Source organism: Spea bombifrons, chromosome 5 (genome assembly GCF_027358695.1).
Source record: "Spea bombifrons isolate aSpeBom1 chromosome 5, aSpeBom1.2.pri, whole genome shotgun sequence".
In the NCBI taxonomy this organism is placed as follows: Eukaryota; Metazoa; Chordata; class Amphibia; order Anura; family Pelobatidae; genus Spea; species Spea bombifrons.
The window spans coordinates 4458483-4481162 of record NC_071091.1 but is presented as its reverse complement, the minus strand read 5'-3'; the positions used below and the strand labels follow the sequence as shown (position 1 = coordinate 4481162).

The 22680-nt window shown below is 45.8% G+C and overlaps 1 protein-coding gene across 3 annotated transcripts; it reads right to left on the bottom strand.

The window, feature by feature from the left end:
* Positions 1–3374: 3374 nt before the first annotated feature.
* NKTR (natural killer cell triggering receptor) lies at positions 3375–22577 on the bottom strand. 3 transcript variants are annotated; one of them, XM_053468282.1, is made up of 17 exons: positions 22517–22577; positions 19933–20006; positions 17075–17149; positions 16228–16335; positions 15703–15747; positions 12406–12493; positions 11991–12020; positions 11278–11423; positions 10679–10907; positions 10273–10416; positions 8751–8841; positions 8161–8309; positions 5197–7866; positions 4818–4913; positions 4183–4242; positions 3870–3968; positions 3375–3534 (listed from the first exon to the last, which is right to left on the bottom strand). In XM_053468282.1, the coding sequence occupies exons 2-17, from the start codon at positions 19988–19990 to the stop codon at positions 3462–3464; spliced, it is 4161 nt and encodes a 1386-aa protein (XP_053324257.1). In that variant the 5' UTR covers positions 19991–20006; positions 22517–22577; the 3' UTR covers positions 3375–3461. The 3 variants fall into 3 exon arrangements, with proteins under 3 accessions (XP_053324257.1, XP_053324258.1, XP_053324259.1); XM_053468283.1 differs by lacking the exons at positions 16228–16335; positions 17075–17149; positions 19933–20006; positions 22517–22577 and adding exons at positions 13522–13534; positions 15347–15374 and having other exon boundaries at positions 15703–15749; XM_053468284.1 differs by lacking the exons at positions 15703–15747; positions 16228–16335; positions 17075–17149; positions 19933–20006; positions 22517–22577 and adding an exon at positions 15347–15364.
* Between the last annotated feature and the right edge of the window lie 103 nt (positions 22578–22680).

Below are 22680 nucleotides of genomic sequence, written 5' to 3'. Positions count from 1 at the left end.
AGGAGCTCAGAATGTTTGCTGGGTATGAGGGGATCGCAGGGTTCTGCTGCCCTAAAAGCCCCGATAATGTGTATAGAAACAGCAGGAAACAGCTTTATAAATTAAACGGGGTGAATAAACCCCATTATTCTTCTTCTAAATACCCAGCACTGGGGCTCAAAGTCATACAGGTAAAAATCACCCCTTTGGGGTAAAAGCATCCACGTGACGCCTCCAACAAACTGATTGCAATCAGTGGCAAAATGTAACAGACGGAGAAGCAACGTGCGAAGCTTTAGCTTCCCTGCACATCATCCATGTCTTCAGGCTGACGCATACGCCATACGACGTTTCATGTTACACCAGCACACGGCGCATTCGATACTCAGGGAACCCGGCGCTGGAGCCCAGATCACGTTCCTGCCTCCGCGTAGGGCCATTAAGCAGCCACCACGGCCCCCGGTGTGCGCACCACGGGAACGGCCCTGTTCTGTTCATCTCTTCCTGGCTTATTCACTAAATGGGGAGTCGCGTTTCAGCTCAGTATTCATCATGAAGGGTCGTCACTGGCAGGCTTCCCCAGCATGAAGGCTTAGCTGGCCCCGTATAATGTATAATTCAATGGATAGGCAGCTCGCTGATTTACATTATACATTATACAGGGCCAGTCAAGCACCTCCTCCAGTAGGAGCTCGTCGGGGATGGACCATCAACATGTTAGAGAAGCCAAGGAGCTGAAACCATTACTCTCCGTTTAGTGAATAAAGCCCTTACTATGAGGGTAAGAATGACAGCCAAGACTTATTTATTGGCAACTTCGCAGTCCATAAAAAAAAATAAAAAAAGGCTGAGCATACTGAGAGTTGTAGTCGGTCGCTGTTATCCCACACAGCAGTGATATTTGCATTCGTTTTTATTCAGACAGCTCGGAGAAATATTTGTCACGTGGAAGATTATACGGAGGATCGAACGTCATTTATTACCAGGGCCCTAACAATCGGGGCTGGAACTCTAAGGGGCCTGGATGACCCCAGCGACCACGTGTCGCCACCCCCTTAAAGCAGCTAGCGGCGCGGCGATTGTAGAGGCGGGATCATACCCCGCGCATGGTGTCTGACCCATACAGCATGCAGGAAGTGACATCACATCCACTTCCTGCACGCCAAATCAGTCTACACAGCACGGAGGAAACAGAGACCACCCGTGCAGGTAAGTGTTGTGTGGGCAGGGCCACAGGTAGGCTGCTTGGGGGGCAAATATGGTACACGCAGGCTGGGGGATGACACCATGGGACGTTGCTTGGAGGGAAATCTTTGCACCGGGTCCCGTGGCTTCGACTCACACCCCTGTTCGGCACAATGCAATCATTATTTCAGATCATATTTATTTGTAGCTTCAATCCCCCCCAAAAACCAGCCCCCCCACGAAGGGCTACCGTCACCCCGATTCCCGCACTTGCCCCCAACACGCAGCACAATAATCCGTTTTATTTTCCGTTTTGTAGCGGCTCATGCGCAGCCCCCTTCCAGTCGCCCGATTCTCCTGCTGTAAAGACTCAAACCCTTAATCAGTCGTCGGTCTCGTCTTAGATTCAGGAGCCGTATTGTCTATCCGTATCTACCACTTCTGCTGGGAAGCTACTCCCCTTATCTACCACCTTTACATTGCAAGGCTTGCAGCTTTGGGTACATTTCCCAGGAAGGGCGCTTCGCCTCAAATGGGCTTCTTATAAACATTTTAAAAAAAACCAATGACAACTGGAAAAGGAAACCCGGAGTTCAGAGTTAATATTTTAATCTACCGTAAAACAAAATACGAGTCAGAAGATGTACATACAAAATTAGAATTGTTCTTTTTTACATTTTGAAACAGATTTAATCCTCAGGAAACTAATCCGCGCCCCAAAAATACTCAGCTTTACAGAAAAAAAAGGGCCGCCGATATCAGTAAACGCTCTTTTAGAATTCATTTAACCCTTGAAGTATTAGCTTATACGGTTCCGATTATAGGCAGCACTAATATTTAAATTAGGGGTGTGGCCTGTAATCAGGGTTTATATATTGAGGGTGGTCAGCTGTGCGTCTATCTCTCCTGTGCTCGGGGGTCTCGGTCTCCTTTTCTGCAGCCTCGCTCCTTCTATTTCCTCTTCTCGCTCTTCCGTATTCTTTCTTCGTCCGCTTCTCCCAGTATCAGCTCCGTTGACCAGGCCTCCTGTACAGCTTCCTCAAAGGGGGTGGAGCCTCCACACCCACCCATCCACAATTGGCAGAACAGCAAAGGGGCGGAGCCATGGTGGAAAGCCCCCCCCCGTTCCTCCAATCAAGGAGAAGGTGTGCGCCAAAGCTCCAGGGGGCCTGATCTATGGAGCAGATACAAGGGAGAAACGGACGAAGACAGGAGAACAAGAAGAAGCAAGAGAAGCAGAACCGCAGAAAAGGAGGTGGGGGCACGTAAGCGATCGGCAGCGAAGGTAGGGAGACATTGATAGAGAGCGAGAAAATACTGTTTTACCCTTTCTATAAACAATTTTCTTTAAAACAGCACCAAGCTATAAGGGTGCGCTTCTAATCGGGACAATACGGTATATCGTCATCTAGAACTTACAGACACCAGGATTCGGGTCATTTTGTTAAAAATACTGAAAGTTGTATTTCATGAATCTTTTCGGTAATTTGGCACGCTCACCGGGTTCAGTGGAGTTTGTGGGATCTGTGAATGGCTTTAACTTGAATCGTTTAAAAAGTCGGCGAGGTGCTAAATGTTTTGACTGTCAGGGCGGTAGACAGGAACATCGCCTCTGATTGGTCAGCACGGCTGTCGTACGCCAACCCGCTGCTCCGCAGGAACATATCCGGCAAAACTTCCTCCCTCAATGTTATTTAATAAAGTGATCTGGAGCCTCCAGCGAGAGAGAGACCAACCTAAAGGAGGCTGCGGGGCGGAAAACTGCAGGCTGTCAAGGGGCAATTACCATCAGACAGCCTCGTGCTTCCAGCTGATGATAGCCCCTCGTTTTGGAAGATCGGGACAACACCTGGAGAGCTTGGGGCTGCCCGCCACGGATCCATAATAATCAGGTCCAGACCAGGGATGCCTAAGCGGCCCAGGAGGAACATGCGTGGCCTCGCGGCCCACTGCAAGAACGGATCTGCTGCTCGAGCAGGACAGTCTGGCACTATGAGACCCTATCGGGCCGCTCATCCACCGGGTATTTGCCCGCTGTGCCAGATGGCCAGTGCGGGCTTGCTTTTCGTTCTCTTTAACTGCTTCTGGCAATGAAGTGGTTAAGGTTTGTAAAGTTCAGCTGGGGCAGACTCCTACCGCCGGCCAATGAACGCATCTCACAGGCGGCTATAAAAAAACCATTTGCATGTCATCGTTTCCATACACCATGCTCATGTTCGCCTCGGTGACATCCCAAAAACGGGTTAAAAAAAAACAAACAAATGAAACAAAAGATTATAAACAGGACGCCGGCTTCTTCAGCTGCGGTGCCGGTGGCGGCTGTGACTGCGATCGCTGCCGCTGTACGACGTGTAGGACCTCCGACTCCGGCTGCAAGAAACAGAAGCTGCTGGTTTGTACGAGATCACGCGCATGACATCAAACACCACCAAGGGCTTACTCGCTAAACTGGGAGATGGTAACTTTCTCCTGCAAGAGGGGCGGGGCTGGCCCTGTATGATGTATAGTTCAATCGAAGAGGGGACTTTCAAGACTTTTTACTGATTTAACCGCATTACGCATGGTCAACCAGGCAAGCGTGTATGGGGGATGCAGACGTGAAGGCCAGTGTCAGCTGGGGGGTTGTTATTATGCCAGGGGTAAACACATATAGATACGCAGGGTGGCCTAATAATATTTGGGGAGGGGCTTCGTTTTCTCCATACCTGGACCTCCTGTCGTAACTACGGGACCGGCGATACCTCGGACTTCTGGTGCGGCTCCGACTTCTGCTGTAGTAACTGTCGTAAGTGTGGGATCGGCTCCTGCCAAGAGACAAAGAATCCGCTACTGTAATCGGGGATCGTTGTATGAGATAACTTAATACCGATCTACCCCCCCCCCCCAATAATGGGTTCTTAAAAATGCTGCCCGCTTATCTCCCATTGGCTGCAGAGTCCAGCGACCACAAGGCCACAGACCGCCCCGGAGAATATATCGATACGTTCTATCGGTCAGCCTCGTATAATAATCACGTACCTCGACCTCCTCCGGCGTTCGTAGGAAGCACTCCGCGAACGACTTCTACTGTGGGTTCGGCTGCAATCAGGACAAAAGCAGGTTTAAAATGCACCATCTACCCAACTTCCTGTCCTGGGGGTTCTGTCCCGCCCCCCTTACAAAGGTAACTTTAACCAATCAACAGCTTCATAAGCGGCACAGAACTTAACGGGGAGGAATAATCACGCTGGATCCACAGAACAGGAACGTGACTCCCGTATACACGCAAGGCGAGTTTCTAATACATATTGATTGCTTTGTTTAAATGTAGAATTTAGATTTAGACGCTATAATTCCAGCTCCATAAAGAAAAAAAAAAAAAAAAAAAAAAGGAAAATAAAAGTATTTTTTGCTCACAATAAAATCACTTTTTACGCTAAGATCATATATTTAACATTTGGAAAAGAAACGTTCTGAGCGGAACACCATGTAACGCTCGAGTTTAACCTGTACTGTAATAATCAAGCAATTAACAGAAGTAACCCCTTAACGACAAAGCCGTACATGTACGGGCTCAAAATGCATTGTTTTCTATGGGTTTAGGGACCGCCCATTGTCCTTAAGGGGTTAAATATCTTTAATAATAATCAGAAAATCAAACACGTGTTACATACGTGTAGCTCCTATAGCTTCCATAGGACCTGCTCCGACTGCGTGATCTGTAGCTTCCATGACGACGTCTACTGCGGCTTCTTGTATAGCTTCTCGACCTGTAATACGTAAAGTCGAGGTTATGTCGTCGTCAGTGACCGGGGCACAATAACTAAGAGACCCCCAGAGGAGAAATCTCCCAGGCGTGCTCGATGGAATGGTTTAGTAAAAAGGGAGGTGGCAGCCTGTGGCAGAGCCAGCATTATCTAATCAACTTCCTGCCCTGAAGTTCTCTCCCTTTTGCCTGAACCCAAACTTAATAAGGGAGAGATGACTCAACGGGGAGGAATAATCATGCTGATTCAGGAAGTTGTTGAACGTGTAGGGCTTATTGTCTCCTACCTGGACGAAGAGCTGTAACTGTGCGATCGGCTCCTGGACCTGCTGTAGGAACGCGACCTCGTTCTGCGGCTCGACACCGACCTGGACTTACTTCGAGAGCTGGCGGGGCTTTTCTCCCGGTGGCTCGAGGAACCTTCATCGCTTGAGCTCTCCTGGTTTCGAGGTCTCTGGTTCAAGCGGGCAGTTTTCCTGACTTCATCGAAAAGCGACCCCGGCCTTACCCTGCTTTTGCTTTTAATCTCGATCCGGAAGCCCTGGGGCTTTTTCTCTGGCCCCGTCGGGGGATTCGCCGGCGCGCCGGACGATCTCAGCATTTGCAGAACGCTCTGTCCCTGCACGGGTTTCCATTTGTGGTCAACGGGCGCAGGGTCTGAACTTCCAGCCGTGCCCTTTTCCGCGCTCGTTGTGCTTGCGGCTACCGCCGGAGGACTCGGGGCCCGCTCAGTCTTGGCTTCTGTGCTTTCCCCTTTGACGGACGTCGCGCCCGACGATGAGGTTTGCTCAGACTTCCCCGGGGCAGGACTTGTTTGCGTATGTCCGGGGGAACTTCTTTCCAACTTAAGTAAGCGATTGTGGGTCCGCACTTTGATTTCATCGTTCTGGGCTCCTTTTCCAGGAGCCGTCTGGCTTTTATTCAGCGAGAACACAGGTTCCTTCTCCTCTGTCTTCCCAGAGCACGTCTCCGAGGTCTCATTTTTACTCTGCTCCGCGTCTTTCTCGTTGCCTCCCAGAGAAATGCTGTTTTTGCCGCTTTTATTCACGGGACTGCTTTCTTTGCCTTGGACCGCGTCTTGCCGCTTGATCAGATTACTAGGCTTCTCGTTCACCGCATCCTCCTCCTCTTCCTCGCCAAACTCCAGCGGAGGCTGCCAGTGAAATACCTGCTTCCTTTTCGGTACTTTGTGCTTCTTTTGCTTTTTCCTCTTGGATTTCTCCTTCGCCTTCTTCAAGTGGCTCTTCTTTGCCCTCTTCTTACTGGATCGATGCTTGTGTTTCTTGGATTTGCCTTTCTCGTTCTCCTGACTCGAGCTCCTGGAAGGTGTAGATCGGGTTTGTTTTTCGGTATTATCTTCTGAGGCACGCGGAGACAAAGTAGCCACCATTTTTGACTGGTTTATGGCCTCGGTGTCGGACTCGGAACTGGCCTCCCCTTCTTCCTTCCCAGAGGAGACGGCAGCATCCTCTACGTTACGAGAGCCCTCCATGTTGGAAGTCTCTTTGACCGGAGCGAGCGTACTTTCTTTCATCCCTTCGCTTTTCGCTCCTTGGTCCCCGATTACTTCTTTGATTTCTGAATTAACTGCAAGCGAAGCATCACCAACCTCCTCAGGTCTCGATTTTTGGTCGCCGTCCGATTCTCTGGTGTTAACGTTCGTTTGAGTGTTTCTTGCACCATTTTGATTTTTTCCTCTTTTTCTGTAACTCTCCTTTTCGCTGTCCGAGGACGGGCCTGAATTTGAGTCGCTGTCTGTGCTTTTTGCAGAACTGGACACCTTTCCTTTATTCTTCTGGCCTTGGCGTTTGGAGTGACTCTCGAGCTTTTCCTTGGAAGGCTTTTCCCGCCTCCGAGGCCTTTCGTCATCGGAATCGTAAGATGAGGATCGGTCCCGCGAGCTCGATGAATCCGAGTAGAGGTTTGCTCTGGAACCGGAGCTGCTACGGCTTCTTGAACGAGTGTAGGATCTGCTGTAGGATCTGCCTCTCGAGGATCGGATTTTGGATTTGCGGCGATAGCTTCTACCTGAATAGCCGCTGCTTTCGCTTTCCGAGCTTAACTGCCGCTTTCGGTAAGAACCCGATTTCTTATCTACCGCGGCGTGTTTACTCTGAGCCGGAAGAACGTCGGAGGCCTTGACTTTAATTTCCTGGATTCTTTCATAAGACGGCTTCCATGGTTTTTGTCCAGGTTTCCACCTGGAAGGCGGCGGACTGTCGCTTAAGGGCATGACAGGAATATTATCAGCGACCGCGAACGGCAAAACGACTTTATCAATCGGCTGCGTCGCCTTTACCGTTTCCGTATTTCCAACCAGTTTGCTTCCTGCTAAAGGCGACTCTTTAGTTTTTGGGGAACGAGAGACGTTTCTCATGTGTTTGGATTTAGGAGAAGCTGGAGGTCGTGACATTGATCTCGATCGAGACCTGGCCCGTTTTCTTGATCTGGATCTAGTTCGCGAACAGCTTCTGGAATGACTTCTGGAGCGGCTTCTAGATCGTGAGGAGGATTTGGAGGCTGTTCTGGATCTCGAGCTTACCCTTGACACAGACCTTGATCTGGACCTAGAACCAAGACGAGATTCTTTGCTAGAACGGGCCGAAGAGCCTCGCTCTTTATCGGACAGAGACCAGTCTTTTTTGGAAGATTCCCTAGATGATCCGGATACAGATTCTTTAATCTGCTCTTGGGTAGGTTTCTCTCTCCTGCTTGAAGAACGTGCGGACTCTGCTTTTGGCGTGGGTGGCTGATTCTTCTTAGTTGGTTTATGTTTCTTGGAATGTTTCAGTTTTTTGGACTTCTTTTTGCGTTTTACCTTTTTATCTTTCTTGCTCGTTTTAGAGCGGGAAGCGCGTTCTGGACTATCGTCAGAGTGGTAGCCATCCTGCGACCATGAAGTCGACCTTGGAGACACGTTACCATCATCCCAGTGACTGGACAATCGGTCGTTGAGTCTAAAGTAAAGGAGAAGACAAAAAAAAGAAAAAAGTGATTTTTTTTGGCATGATAACATTTTGAATTTTAAATTTTCTATATTTTTAAAAATCACCAGATCTGAACCTTTTACTGGACTAAATGGGTGAAAAATACAAGACAGACACTGGGTGTATTTTCCAACAGCCTGTGGAAAACTGGAGACACCTTATCGGGACATTTGTAGCCCAAGAGCTGTTTTTGGCCATTGGAAAAGTCGTAAATAGGCCAAGGCAGACCTAAGATTTACACGAATAGCCCAAGATCGTCCTTACTTGTCTCCTTTGCTCCACTTCTCCCCGGACGGAGGTTTGTAGGTCCTCAGCCTCTGCATCTCCTCCTTCCAGTGAGGGGGAGTCTCGCTGCTTTCATCATCGACTTCCGACTCCGAACGAGACCTCGATCGAGGTGGCGTGTGATATCGCTGAAAAAGTAGTTGAAAAGAACAGAAATATATATATATATATATATATATATATATAAACTTCAACAAATCAAAAAGGAGGAACTCTGCGGGCGCTTCATGTGGAAACGGACTCGCAAACGTTCCCTGAATAATCTGTACGCAAAGATCCATGAAAAGGGGAGGAAAAACCGTTGAACTCTAAGAAAGGGGGGACACACAGAAGACGGCGGTGGTGTTTTTATTAACCGAAGGAGGATGTTCTAGAAGAGTTGCACTTCCATCTCAATGACTTCACTTTACATGATTAAGGTCCAACCCCAGTGGGCTTCAGTTGTAATAAATGCTCGGCTGGCCCTGTATGAAGTCTCTGGAATGACTGAACTGCGTGTGCTATATAGGAAGAAAAAAACTAAATAAACGTACTAGAGTCATATGCAATTAAATCAAAAAAAGACATACTATTGTGCCTCTTCCTCTAATTTTCCTCCCGGACTTCGAAAGTAAAGATTTCTGCAGGTCAGTTTGCGGAGGCTCCGTATTCACAGACTTCCTAAACAAACAAGTTATGCAAGAACGGAAAAAGATAAGATACATACTAAATAGCCTCAACCAAGTACACTACTGTTCAAAAGAAAAAAAAGAAAAAAGCAGATTTTGTCTATTACAATAACAGACGGGGTTAATGTTGTAAATGATTATTGTAGCTGGAGACGGCTGATTTTTAATAAAATATATTCATAGGCGTACAGAGGCCCTTTATCACTCCCATCACTCCTGTGTTCCAATGGCCCTTTATCACTCCCATCACTCCTGTGTTCCAATGGCCCTTTATCACTCCCATCACTCCTGTGATCCAATGGCCCTTTATCACTCCCATCACTCCTGTGTTCCAATGGCCCGTTCTGTTCGCTGAAGTTTAAGTTTAAAAGGCTAATTGATGGTGAGAAAGCCTTTTTTGTAATTATGTTACAGACAGAAATGTCCTTGTTTTTCATGAAAACAGCTGAGTGACCCCAAACTTTTGAAAGGTAGTGTAGGTGGAATGACATATTTATACCTTTTCTCTTTATTGTGTAAGGAAAGTCACATCCAATTATATGCATTTTGCCGAAAAGAGTTGAAAGGCAATAGACAAGCAGACAAGGCTCATCTCCTGTCGCCCTAATCTTTCTTCCTAATGCAAAGCAAATACCAACTAGCACGGACCCACAATGGAGTGCGTGATCATTTATATACACAGCCAAGTTTTTATGCCGAATACTCATTTCCAGAAAACCTCTTCCCCCGCTTCCCAATGATCCCAGAGAACGGTCTCGAGTTCTACTATTGTTAGAAAAGGTCAGAGTGACTTAGCTTTATTTGCTCGAGTTAAATATCTTTCTAGCACGTAATTGGAATCCTCTATTTTTACCGCCAATGATTACTCTCAAAAATCACAGGCGCTGGTATATACACTACTGCTCAAAAGTTTGGGGTCGATTAGCCTTTTAAACTTGCCATTGGAACACAGGAGTGATGGGAGTGGTAAAGGGCCATTGGAGCACAGGAGTGATGGAGTGATAAAGGGCCACCGGAACCCAGGAGTGATGGGAGTGGTAAAGGGCCATTGGAACCCAGGAGTGATGGGAGTGGTAAAGGGCCATTGGAACCCAGGAGTGATGGGAGTGGTAAAGGGTCTCAGGACACCTATGAAGAGATTCCATAAAAAATCTGCTTTTTCCCAAAACAAATAATTCTCATAAAAACAAACTTTTAATGCAGAAAACCAAAGGTGCAAAACATCCAAACTGATGAAAAGCGACCGATTTTAACATCGTAGTCTTTCGTGTAACGAACAGGTTATCGATCGTGTCCGGCTTGTAATAATGTAATTATTCAGCTGTTTTCTCGTATAATATTTTTTTCCAGTGCTCCCCGGTCGGTATTTACGCGACTCTCGTGTTGGTCACAAATGCCCAGGGAAGCGGTAACTTAAGCTTACGTTTCTGTATCTGGATTTGGAGCAGGAGCGTCTCTTCTCAACAGAAACCTGTTTTCAGGAACGGGTGGGATTTCTTCTGGGCGCACGACGAGCTTCTCCCTGCGAGACACGGAGTCCTCGGCGTTGTTCTTATCAGACTGAGTGCTGCAGGAAAAACAATCGCAGCATAACCACCCATACTAATACAGCCAGGGAATTTAAACATACGCGGGGTAGACATACGGCTCCTGAATCTAAGACGAGACCAACGACTGATTAAGGTTTGAGTCTCTACAGCAGGAGAAATGGGTAGACTAGACGGGGGCCGATCTGCCATCAGATGCAGGAGCATGATATATCAAACAGATTTAAAAAAAAGGTCGATTTTCCCCTATTTTAGCCAACGTGGTTGTTTCAGTAAACGCACCTGCGCAGACTTGGTGCCCTTCTCTCTCGGGTCTCCACCTTGACGGCACGGTCTTTCCTCCTCTTCTTCGAGTGTTTCACTTTGCTTCTTCTCTTGCGTTTTTTCCTCCTGCTTCTTTCAGCTTCGCTCTCTGAAGAAGACTCTGAGGTGGAAGAGGAAGACGAAGGAGAAGAGGACTTGGAACTGGACTCCTCCGAACGAGAAGAGACTCTCCTAACCTTCTCTGAGACTTTAAAAAAGGAAGCAGAAGGAGATTACAAGCCAGCCATGAAACCCAATAAGTCTCCCAACCGCACATTCAACACATTGGCCACCATGCTTCTACACTCCCTGCACTGATCACACCTTGCACCGCAACCTACAGGGTCACCTAGAGTAGGCAGGAGAGTTGCAGTTTCATCTCACATAACCTTGGCCAACGGCAGTGAGCTTCCGCTCCAAAGACTGCTTGGATGGCCCCGTATTATGTATATTTAAACCAGCGAGTTTATGAATGTTGCCAGGGACGGCCCTTTAAACTCGCCTGCCAACCCCCCCCCCGCCCCCCGTTTTATTGAGTAAGCGGATTGGCCAGCTCTCTTCCAATGCGTGAAACTCACCATCTTTGGCTGGCTTGGCCCCCACGAGCCCGCAGTTTATCACTCTAACATCAGCGTACGGCCGGCTGGCCGCGTCGGTTTTCAGGTTCTCGATCTGCTCTATCGCCTCAAAACCTGAAATCACGAGTCCGAAAACAACATGGACGCTGGAAACCAAAACAATACGGCAGAATGCATCGGATTAGAACGGAAGCGTACCTCCTGACAGACCCGACATCCATCACCATGGCGATTAACAAACTTGCCCGGACTTTAGCAGAAAGCAGCTATAAATCTATAAAGTGTTTTTTTTAAACCAGCTTTATGTATACATGTGGAAAGCGACACATTGTCAAATGTATTCAGCTGCACCGGGTCTATACAGGTTTCTCTGTTGCTTTATAACTGGTGTAAAACTCGAGGATTATTCATTTATTTTGGATCAGCCTAACTGCATCTCAACAGCAACACCCCCCCCCAACAAAAGGTTTGTGTTTGAAGTTTGTGTCAGTCTGGAGGAGATTATGTCCACATAAAGCTACACCTTTCACGCCTTTCACGCTTACACCGGGGCAGATTAAGCTCGAAAAATAAAAAAGATCATACTGGATCCCTGGTGGGTTTTTTGAGATGGGGTAATCCGGCCTGACACCTGCCACTCAACCTGCCGCTACCCCGCCAACACACACCCGGGGGTTAATCCACACAAATATCATCACACGCAAAGGCCTTACCCGTCAAGGTGCGGCGCCGGCTTAGTGGTTCTGTATAAAAAGGACAAAAAAAGAGAGAGAGGTCAGGAAAAGGAAATTGTACTTTTATCATTCCAGGAACAGGAAAAAAGGTGAGAAACTGCTAAATATTACCTATTCCTGTTGAAATTATTATTATTACTATTTTTTTTTTGCCCTCCAGTTTCTGACATCATATAAGGGGGCGCTAAGTCTATTAGTTTAATGGGGACTGGGGGTGGCTGTGGGCGGTCAGACTGCTGTGATATAAACACACAGAGGAGGGGCTTTGGGACAATAGAATGGCTCTGTTGCTAAGCACCTCCAGTATCTCAATCAACCTTTGAATGCAGTTTTTATTATTCAGCTTTCAGACCCCCCTCACGGCAGGGTTAGCTTTGAAGGACCCCTGACTTACATAAAAAACTGTGACCCGTTGGTATCCTTTCCACGGTTTGCCATAGACAAGAGGAACGCGCGATCATGTTTGAGAATAAAGTTTTCATCTGTGAGAGGGGAAAAAAAAAAAAGAAAAAGAAAAGGGTGGGGGAGGGAGAAAATATTTAGTGTTAACATCACAAAAAATAGCAAAAGGTAACTTATTACACAAAAAATATGCCAAATTTCCCAGAGATGCGGAGAATTTAAAGGCTGCGACACAAATTCTGCCGGGGACTGGGAAGAAATATATGGTGGGTCTCCCCAAAAAAAAAAACTACTCTATCGATCTTTTAAAGGTGAAAATAATGTTAAATGATCACAAGGTTTAACCCTTTAATCACCAGAGGAATCATTTGCACGCACACACCCCCCCGCCCCCCTCAGTAGTCGTAGGGGCTAATCTTTGGCTAAACTCAAAAACTAAATAAAATACATTTGCTGAAATATTAAATACATTTGTTGGACAAAAAAAAAAAAAAATCATAAAAAAATGAATAATATTGAAAAAGGAATTCTAAGTCTACAGTTAAAGGTGCGATATTAAGTTAACATGCAGCCCAAAAGTACATTCTGAGGACTACGCCAACGCTGTTAGTTACTAAACTTACTACGGAAAATAAATACAATTTAAAATAATAATAATGAAAAAAAAAAAAAAAAAAAAAAGAGAAAATAAGTATAAATATTCAAAAAAAAAATGTTTAAAACTACTCTGGCGTCTGAGACAAAATGTAAATATTTGTAGCCATAAGTTTAACAATAAATGGATTTTGTAAGCATGACACAATCAGAGACCCGTATTCATCTTTTTTTTTTTTAAAGACAATAATTATTTAAAAAATTGATTCTTTACAATAAAATAAGAAAACATTCAGAGAAGCTCATGGTGAAGAAACTAATGGAATGTTGGCCATCGCCGCGGATTCCGCTAATCTGCGTTTAGTGGTCGGTGACAATGATTTGAAAAGACTAAGAGCGGCCGGACGCCCCCATTCCAGCTGATCCCCCCCTTATTTTTAAGGAACGTAACGTATTACATGACGCGCGCTGGAAGGAAGACGTCCGAAGGGCACCCAAGGTTATTCGCACTTACCTACTTGAGTACACTGTTTAAAAACAAAAACAAAAAGAAAGCCTTCAGTGGGAACACAATGCTGCGTGAAGAGGCACAGACGCGTGTACCTCGTGTACAGTATATGAAGCATCTGAGACACCTGACTGCATGCACGCCCCGATACACAAACCAAACGCATGGGGCTTTTCTTCCTAATAAACCTTATTTTTGCCATTTTCTCTCTTTCCGGAGAGTTCTTGCAGCTATACCCTCTTCTGGGCTGCGTGGGCAGCAGTGGGCGGTGCTATTGCTGGCAGGCGGAGCTAAATGGTACCAAACGCCCGTATAAAACCATTATTCCGCCCCAAACAGTATAGCCAGACCTGACGTCTAAAACCTGAGGGTCAGATGTCGGTAAGGATGTTTTACTTGACAGAGGGTGTTAGATAAATGTTACAGCCTCCCAGCAGAGGTAGTAGAGGGTAATAGAGTGAGGGGATTAAACATGCATGGGATAGACATACGGCTCCTGAATGTAAGACGAGACCAACGACTGATTAAGGTTTGAGTCTTTACAGCAGGAGAAACGGGCGACTAGACGAGGGCCGGATGGGGCCGATCTGCTGGCAGATTCAAAGCTTTAATTTTCACCCATTCAAAACATAATAATCATGTTTTTTTTTTTATTATTATTATTTATTTATCCTGCCCCATCACAGGGTTAAATCGCCCTAAGATATCTGTGATAATAGCGTTACGGAGGGATCTGCGTCCGCTAAAACAATGCAGAGAGAGAGAGAGAACAGGAAGTGGGTAACAACTTCCTGCTTGGGCTGACAGGAGGATTCCAATGCCCTCTGCACCAAGGGATCATGGGAAAGGATGGTTAATTTGCATAAAACGCCCCGGCAATGAAGTACGTCCGTACGCGGACAGGAGACATTCTCGTTTAATGGGAACTATTACAGATTATCATTCCCCGCGCCTTTCTAGACAGACAGACGTATATCTCTAGAGCCGATACCGCCTACAACTAGCTCCGCCCACCAGCTCCGCCCACCCGCAACTGCACCGAAAAAAGGGTATAGCCGCTACGTTCCAAAACGCAAGAATAATCGGAAAGTTTAATCATTTATTGTATTAAAAAAAATGACTTTTTTTCTGTTAAAGCGGGGGCTGGGTAGGGGTTAGCAGTCGATTGCCACCCAGCTTGTGTTCAAACACCCATCACACTTAGCCAAATCCGACAGAGAAACTGAACAGGTCACAAACCTGGCCGGGCGTTATGGGAAATTGGGTAACAGAGACCTCGGTGAAGATATAGTTCCAATAGTGGGGTGGAGTGGACAGCTACACTCCCTGAAGTGGAAGCTTTTCACACACAACCCCCCCCCCCCAGGTTGGTGGCACTGACCTGGACAAATTAAAAGTCTAATAGCATCTCCTATTTCATATGGAGACGTAACAACCTGGGGAGGAACGGGAGAGAATGATCTAAAAGTACAAGACGCTTAAGATTTCTAAATCCTGCCCATTCCTTAAAAGATGACACCATCATCGGCTAACTGAAGTATAATAGATTGCAAGCTTTTGGGGCTATCCAGGTCTCGTCTTCAAGCATATTATACATATGGAGCAGAAACAACTCATACCAACCTTAAATGCATCATAAGCCTGAAGAAGAGACCAAGATAGTCCCAAAAGCTTGCAATCTAATCTCGTATTCCTTTCTATGGCTAACATGTATCATCTGTACCAATTCCTTGAAGGAGGTGTTACGAGACCCAGACACAAGGTATCCGTGTACGGGGGGTGCGAGGGGAGGGGGTATATTCACGGTGTTACCGAGCTTTGCTTTGCTTACCTTTTCATTTTGCAAAAGACCACATTCTCTATAAATAAAAGAATATGTTGACAGTTTTAGGCAGGAAGATAGGAGTTCTTTTTCTTTTCATTGATAACGTTGCCTAGCCTCCATGCTGAGAAAAACACACCGCTTTATCCCATACAAGATTAGTCCTCCCTTTCTAACAGTTACGTGGCTAGGGGGGAAAAAAAAATGTATATATATCTATATTTCTGGCCGTCTCATGCATACGGGTCGTACATGCAACATTACGAGACATGCAAGGAAGTGATCTATCCGGCCGTTCTTAATAAAGGCTAGCCTCCTCCAAACGATTATCAGCAACTAACACAAAAGGCAAGGTCAGGCTTTACCTTCAAAGTAACCGCCGTATATCGATTCCCCTCCTTTTCCGTTACCTGGAAGAATGAAAAAAGTTAAAATAAATAAAACTTTTTTTTTGGCAAAAGGTAAATTTAACTACATTTAACTACCTCTACATTTTTGCTTTCAAATGCATTAAAGGATTCAACAAAATCCTCTCTATGGATTCGGTTTCCCTCCCTGGCCAAGAAGATTCTTCTTTATTGACCGATATAGCGCCATCATATTCCGCAGCGCTGTACAATAGGTATGCGGAATTCTTCTCCTGCACACGCGTGGTACACTCGCCCCAAGGCAGGTCAACTAATTAGACCCATTTATTGCATGCACTGAAAATGCTCCTATATAAATATATTATTATTATTATTACTTTTAAATAGTGAATGTTATATATACTGCATATTTGCAGTATTTGGGAAAGTAACAGCCCCCCTTTACAATATATGAATATTTTTACGGAGCCGCCACGACGGCCCCCAGACGGATGAAAGAATCACACCGGCCGCTGTCTTTACCTTCACTGAAGTCTCCTCCTTGTATCATGAAATTTTTAACCACGCGATGAAACGTGGAGCCCGTAAAACATAACTTTTTCCCAGTGACTTTTCCGATTCCCTTTTCACCTAATGGGGGGAAGGAAAATAAACAAATAAATCAAACTGTCAAAAAAAATCCCAAGAATGAGAAAACCTTCAGAAATGAGGAGGGGTATTTTTTTCAGAGCAGAATTTTCTGATTGGACCCCTGGGGGTTCCATCCACTCGGTACAAAGTTACAGCGCAAGAATTATTACAAGGAGTTCTCACGAATAAAGCACAGACATTATTAAATGATTTTATATATATATACACACACTATGCTTCAAAAGTTTGGGGTCATTTCTAAATGTCCTAGTTTGTAAAAGAAAAGCACATTTTGTTCAATAAAATAACATAAAATGGATCAGAAATCCAGCGCAGACGGGGTTAACGTTGTAAATGACTATTGTAGCTGGAAACGGCTGATTTCTTCATCGACATACAGAGGCCCTTTATCACTCCCATCACTCCTGTGTTCCAATGGCCCTTTATCACTCTCATCACTCCTGTGTTCCAATAGCACGTTGTGTTCTCTGATCCAAGTTTGAGTTTAAAAGACTAATTGAGTTAGAAACCCTTTTGTAATTATGTTACAGCCAAAAAATGTCCTTGCTTTCTAAGAAAACAGCTGAGTGACCCCAAACTTTTGAACACTAGGTCTAATTATATATATATATATACACACACACATTTATTATAAAATATTCTATAACAGTAACATTATTATTATTAATGACAGAGGCAATGAGAATTTTTATGGTTGCCTGGGTTACTCGCGCCTTACCTGTACACAAACACAGGAAGTTCATGCAGGTCTTTGGGCAAACATCAGAAAAGAGCTGAAATACAATACGGCCGACTGAAAAGCAAAATAAAATCCGTCAACACAAATTTGGGGGACGGTCACAAAGGGTTAAAAGAAAAAATAGCAAAGCTAAATTCAATTTTCATTTGAAGAGCATTTTACCATAAAGTCCAATCACAGATTAACTATATACATTAAACAGGGGGCCGACTCGCTGATTCAACTATACGTTATACAGGGGGCCGGCTCACTGATTTATCTATACATTATACAGGGGGCGGCTCGCTGATTTATCTATACGTTATACAGGGTGCCGGCTCACTGATTCAACTATACATTATACAGGGTCGCCTTACTGATTTAACAATACATTATACAGGGGGCCGGCTCACTGATTTAACTATACATTATACAGGGGTCGGCTCGCTGATTTATCTATACATTATACAGGGGTCGGCTCGCTGATTTATCTATACATTATACAGGGGGCCGGCTCACTGATTTAACTATACATTATGCAGGGGGCCAGCTCATTGATTTATTTAGAAAATAGTAAATTAGAAAACATTCAGTAAAACCCCACCTATTCCAAGAAGCTTACAATCTATTCCGATAATCTCAGCATCCTTATATTTCTGTTCTCTCGCTACAGTCGAACTATCCTCACCCAAGCAGCCCCTCTTTCTCACCCCCCCAATGGATTGTTAGCTTCTGTACCAGTACGTCCTAACCTCTGTTAATGTTAGTGTCAGTTTTGCGTATCTCTCCCCTTTTGTAACTGCGCTCCGGACTCCGCTGGCGCTATATAAATATAATGTATATCGAGTATGAGATGATAACCATTCATACAGGAAGCTGGGAGACCTCCGCTGGGTCCGGGTTCCAGCTGAGAAGGAAAGAGGATGGAGACAAAGACCACGCTTGTTGCGGGGGCCGCAGCTGGCCCCGCCACAGGCTCCTGTACACACAGGAAATGCTTTGTGCGCGTACGGGACAAATCTTTATACAGATAAAGCTCTCTATGCCACTATAATCAATAACATAGTTGCCAACAGTCCTGTCAAGACATAAAAATTCTGCCTGTGTAACGTGCATTGCGGCCTAAACGCCGGTAACCGAGCTCCAGACACCCAGTATCTGTCCCGGGCAGCCTGGAGCTCAAAGAGGTAGGGTAATGCAGCTCAGTGTAACCCCGCCTACTTTAGACTCCACCCCCTTTCTGTTGTGGGACACTCCGGAGCAAAAGCTGGCAAATATGCCACGTGTTACTGATATTAAAGGTGCTGTTCCACTTTGCTTATTATGGTAGAGGGTGCCATTGGTATTCTGTCATTTAATTTTTTCTTCTGAAGTTCAGATAAAAGCAACAGAAACTTTTTTTTTTTTTTTTTTTTTTTTTAAGAGCCAGTCCATGCCGGCTTTTGTGTCACATGACAGGCAGTAGTGGCAAAAATGAAGAATGGTGTAACATTTTATATAAATAAAAATATATATTTCTGGTCAGGGTTTTGGCCAATGACGTGGCAGATTCGGACCTTTAATGTGTGGCCGCTGGCTGGACACACACAGGCGCACGCCGTTTATCGGCTGCTGGCCTTAAAGGGCCAGAGCGAATACCCAGCCTGGGCTTGTTTCTAGAGCTGCATTTTCTGCAGAATCTGTCTTTTACATTTGCCCCTAAGCTCCAAGCCCCCCGGCTTGTGATATACGCCAGGGCTGGCCGGGGGCATGGCAAGCGTTCCCCTATTGAATTCAATGGGAGTGTTATCCTGCCACTGGACCACGGAGGGGGAAGGAAGCTGGTGCAGCAAGGCTGCATCTTCTGTGTCAGGTGGGTGCTTTTTGTTTTTTGAAGAATACACTCATGGTGGGTTAGGGTTACTTATAGATTACTTCAGTATGGATTCTTCTATAGCGGGAGAGTCGGGGACAGTAATCTGCCTCTTTAAATTAATGGAGACAGAAATGTGGAAAAAACGGTTAATCTTAGCAAATAACTGCAATGAAATATGAGCTGATTGGGATTTTCTGGCAGGGCTTTTAGTATTTAATATGCATCACATGAAATTGAATAACCCCTCCCCCCAAAAAAAAGAAAGGATTATTTTTTCTGTAATTATCACATATTTGAACCTATCCTATCTCTGGCGCCCGAGGCTGGGCTTTGCATAGGTCTTCACAGCGGAGCAAAGACCGGACCATGGAGGGGATGTTGCACTGCACCCTTGGAGCTGCAGCTTCTCCTGAAGGTAATTTGTGAAGTACTTTAATACGCTTCCTTTGTTGAGGAGGCTGCCTGGGACACTGTCCCTTTAAGCTTAAGTCTCATCATATATACACCCTCCCCTATACACCACGTGATATGAAGCTCTGCGCGCCTGAGGGGCTCCTGGCAGTTACGGACACCGTAGAAATATTGAATTTGCCTGCAGACAAGACCCATCTGGCCCCATCTAGTCTCCCGCTGTATTAGACTCTACCACTTCTTCTGGGAGGCTGCTCCACGTATCCATCACCCTCTCAGTAAAGTAAAACTCCTTTCCATCTCAGCCTCTGACCCTCTAGTGTTAGATTCTGGTCTCTTGTTGTAACTTTGCTCCTCCTTTGGAATAAACTTTCCTCCTGTCCTTTGTTAAATCCCTTTATGTATTTCAATGTTTATCTATATTCTAAAAGTAAATCCCATTATTAATCAAGACGAGCATATTATATATTAATACAAATAATAATAATAAAAAAAATGCTAATAACTAAAGTCAAGGAACTTCATGGATATAAAAATGAGACGCGTCCCGATGACAGCTGTTACAGAGAAGAAAACACGACATGGTACTTACTTGGCTCCCGATTGATTTCAACTTCAAAGTAGCACTGGGGCCGGGCCTTTTCCCCCATCGTTAGATGACTGCACCTTAAAGCAAGCAGGGGAGAAAAAAACACAATGCCTTTAACTTGGCGGCACGGACCGGGACGAGTGGAGCATCTGCTCGAAGCGAAGCCAGGAGGACACTCCAAGATGTCGTCGTGTGAAGCAGGTTCTGCCTCCTTTATATACACAGCAGCTCAGAAACCTCCCAGCCGCAGCCGCCGGGGAGCAAAGGGTTACTTCCTCCTCTTACAAGAAAACCACAAGCCAAGCGGCCCGTAAATCTACTCATACGTGACATTCAATCTATACTTCATACCAGCACCTATACACAGGCTCACCTATAATAAAGCCTTTCCTCTACCTAATAGCCCCGAGTGGGCCGTGGGTGCAGCCGCAGCATTCTGTGGATTTTAACCATGTAAAGAATTTGCTTTGTTGGTTTAAAGGGACTCTCCAGCCATCAGACGCGGCGCCTTTAAGTTTCCATCTGGTCTGTTTTGAAAATACGTTGTGGGGGGGGGGTTATGCAAAATACCCCATATGCATTTGCCCCCCACATGCTAAATTCCATGCAGGAGATGGGGTCCCCCTGTATGTGATATATGCTGTGCCGACTCAGCAAATGCTCCCATTCATAATGCGCTCCCGTTGATTTCTATAGGAGCTCTTTCCTGCCAGGGATGAGGCTGCAGCTTCTGTATAAGCTATATGAAACTTACACATGCTTTGTATATTTAAGGGGCTCCACAGGACACCTATAAATCCCCCCCCCCCGCTGTGTGGACAGGGGTCCATGACACGAGATCAGAGCAGCAGCCCCAGCGCTTCAGCTTGTTCAGGATCTACCGGCGGTCATACAACGCCAGTGACCTGCTTAACACTGCCAAGCAAAACGGCGATAAACACAAAGCACGAGTTCAGCGGCGGAGATCAGAACGTTTCCCTCAAAAAATAAAATATCAAAGGGAAAAAAAAATTAAAAAAAAAATCCTCATTAAAATTTGGGCAAATATGTGCAAGTTTATAACAAATATTTATTTTAGGCGTTTAAACCTCAGATCCAGTGGTGCGCGAGATTTGAACGCAATTTAGGAGTCAGATTGGGTTTTTTGGGCCCCGAAGAGATCTGTGTTAGGAGCCCACAGTAAGAGCTCACCGATGGGGCTACCTGGTTCCCGGGGTCTCCCCGGCTTATTTGCTTCGGGGTTTAGCATTTTTGTTTATTTTTAACATAAAAGCGTGAAATATGAAAGGAATCTTCGCAGGCAGCTGGAAGAGCAGAGAAGTTCTTCTTCACCCGTCGCTCAGAGACGTCGGTACGTTAAGGGAGCGCGCAGGTTCACAAACACGGCACAAGGGAAGCGTGGGGTCCCGAGCGTCTCGCCGACGGCCGGCAGAGAAGGGCAGAGACTGAGCCATTCTATTGTCCCTCACAGGCAGTATAAGGTGGGGCGTCAGATAACAGAGCGAGAATCATACAAACGGCTGATATGCAGCTGCCTGAAAACTTTATATTATGGGGCAAAAACTACAACTGGGTTAAAAAAGTAACAAAGCAATATTTTTGAAAATGTATTTTTAATCTGATACTAGTGATAAATTGGTTCCCTGCCGTTACTGTTTACTTTATTGCAATAGGAACAGCTACAATGTAACATTCTAGAGTCTACAAGAAGAAATAAATTATACAAATCTTAGTGAAATTAAGACAAACGCAATGTAAATTTAATTTATATCAGCCGCGGGGCCTCCAAAAATACCCACGCAGCCACCTGGCCTCACCCCAAAGAAGCGGCGTTCTTGGCCGACCTCATCAATGGCTCATCCCAACAATATTTATTTCATCACATACATAATCTGCACACACGATGAGGTCACATCATCCTTTTAATGAATACAATTGCAAAAGACATTGTACCCAATACCAGGCGCACAACGAGGTCACCCCCATCAGCACCAGGCCTCTGGCACCCAGGGGTCACCCCCATCGGTTCCAGAATACTACCCCAGGGGCACCAAGGCTCTAGAACTGTGGAGGTTAACCCCATCAGTACCAGCTCTCGAGCACTCTGGAGGATAACCCAACCCGACCAGACCTTACAGGACACTGATCTTAACGTCATCAGAACTAAGTCACCAGCACTCTGAAGGTTAATCCCCAAAACAAAGCAAACTGGAGGTAAACCCCATCAGCGCAAGGGCTCAAGGCACTGGCAATCAGGAGGTTAACCCCTTCAGAACGAGGTCTCCCAAAAAGCTCTGTAAGTTAACCCTATCAACACCAGGGCTCTGGAGATAAACCCTTTCAGTACCAGCTCTACAGCCCGCAGGTAGACTACGGAATCGAAGGTTGACCTTTAAGGGGTTAAATTACGCAAATTAGTAAGGTCATCATGGGGTTAATCACAATATCTCATTCAAATATACCTCAGGTAAACCGTGTGCGTGCCTGAACTTACTCCTATCGCGGGTGATACTGACCCTTGGAAATCCCCCCTCCCGTACGTGTGATACCCCAGGCCCTCCCTACCCCCAGCTTCGGTGCTAATTACCGGGTAACTTCTCCGTGAAGCCGCCGCTCCCGCAGCCACGTATTCCCGTTGCTCCGCCCCTTTCCCTTACCTCAGTCACAGCACGGAACGCGGTGCAGCCTGGGACATCACTGACGTCATTAGGCGACAGCGCCTGCGCACTCTGAGGTAGCCGAGGAGCGTGT

What these genes read in the sequence shown, in the direction of transcription:
- NKTR (XM_053468282.1), bottom strand. Translation starts at nt 19,990, where the DNA reads ATGGGGGAAAAGGCCCGGCCCCAGTGCTACTTTGAAGTTGAAATCAAT. An exon ending in CCGGCGCCGCACCTTGACGG is followed by an intron (nt 11,424 to 11,990) that starts GTAAGGCCTTTG and finishes TTTGGTTTCCAG; the next exon opens with CGTCCATGTTGTTTTCGGAC. An exon ending in TTAGAGGAAGAGGCACAATA is followed by an intron (nt 8,310 to 8,750) that starts GTATGTCTTTTT and finishes CTACTTTTTCAG; the next exon opens with CGATATCACACGCCACCTCG.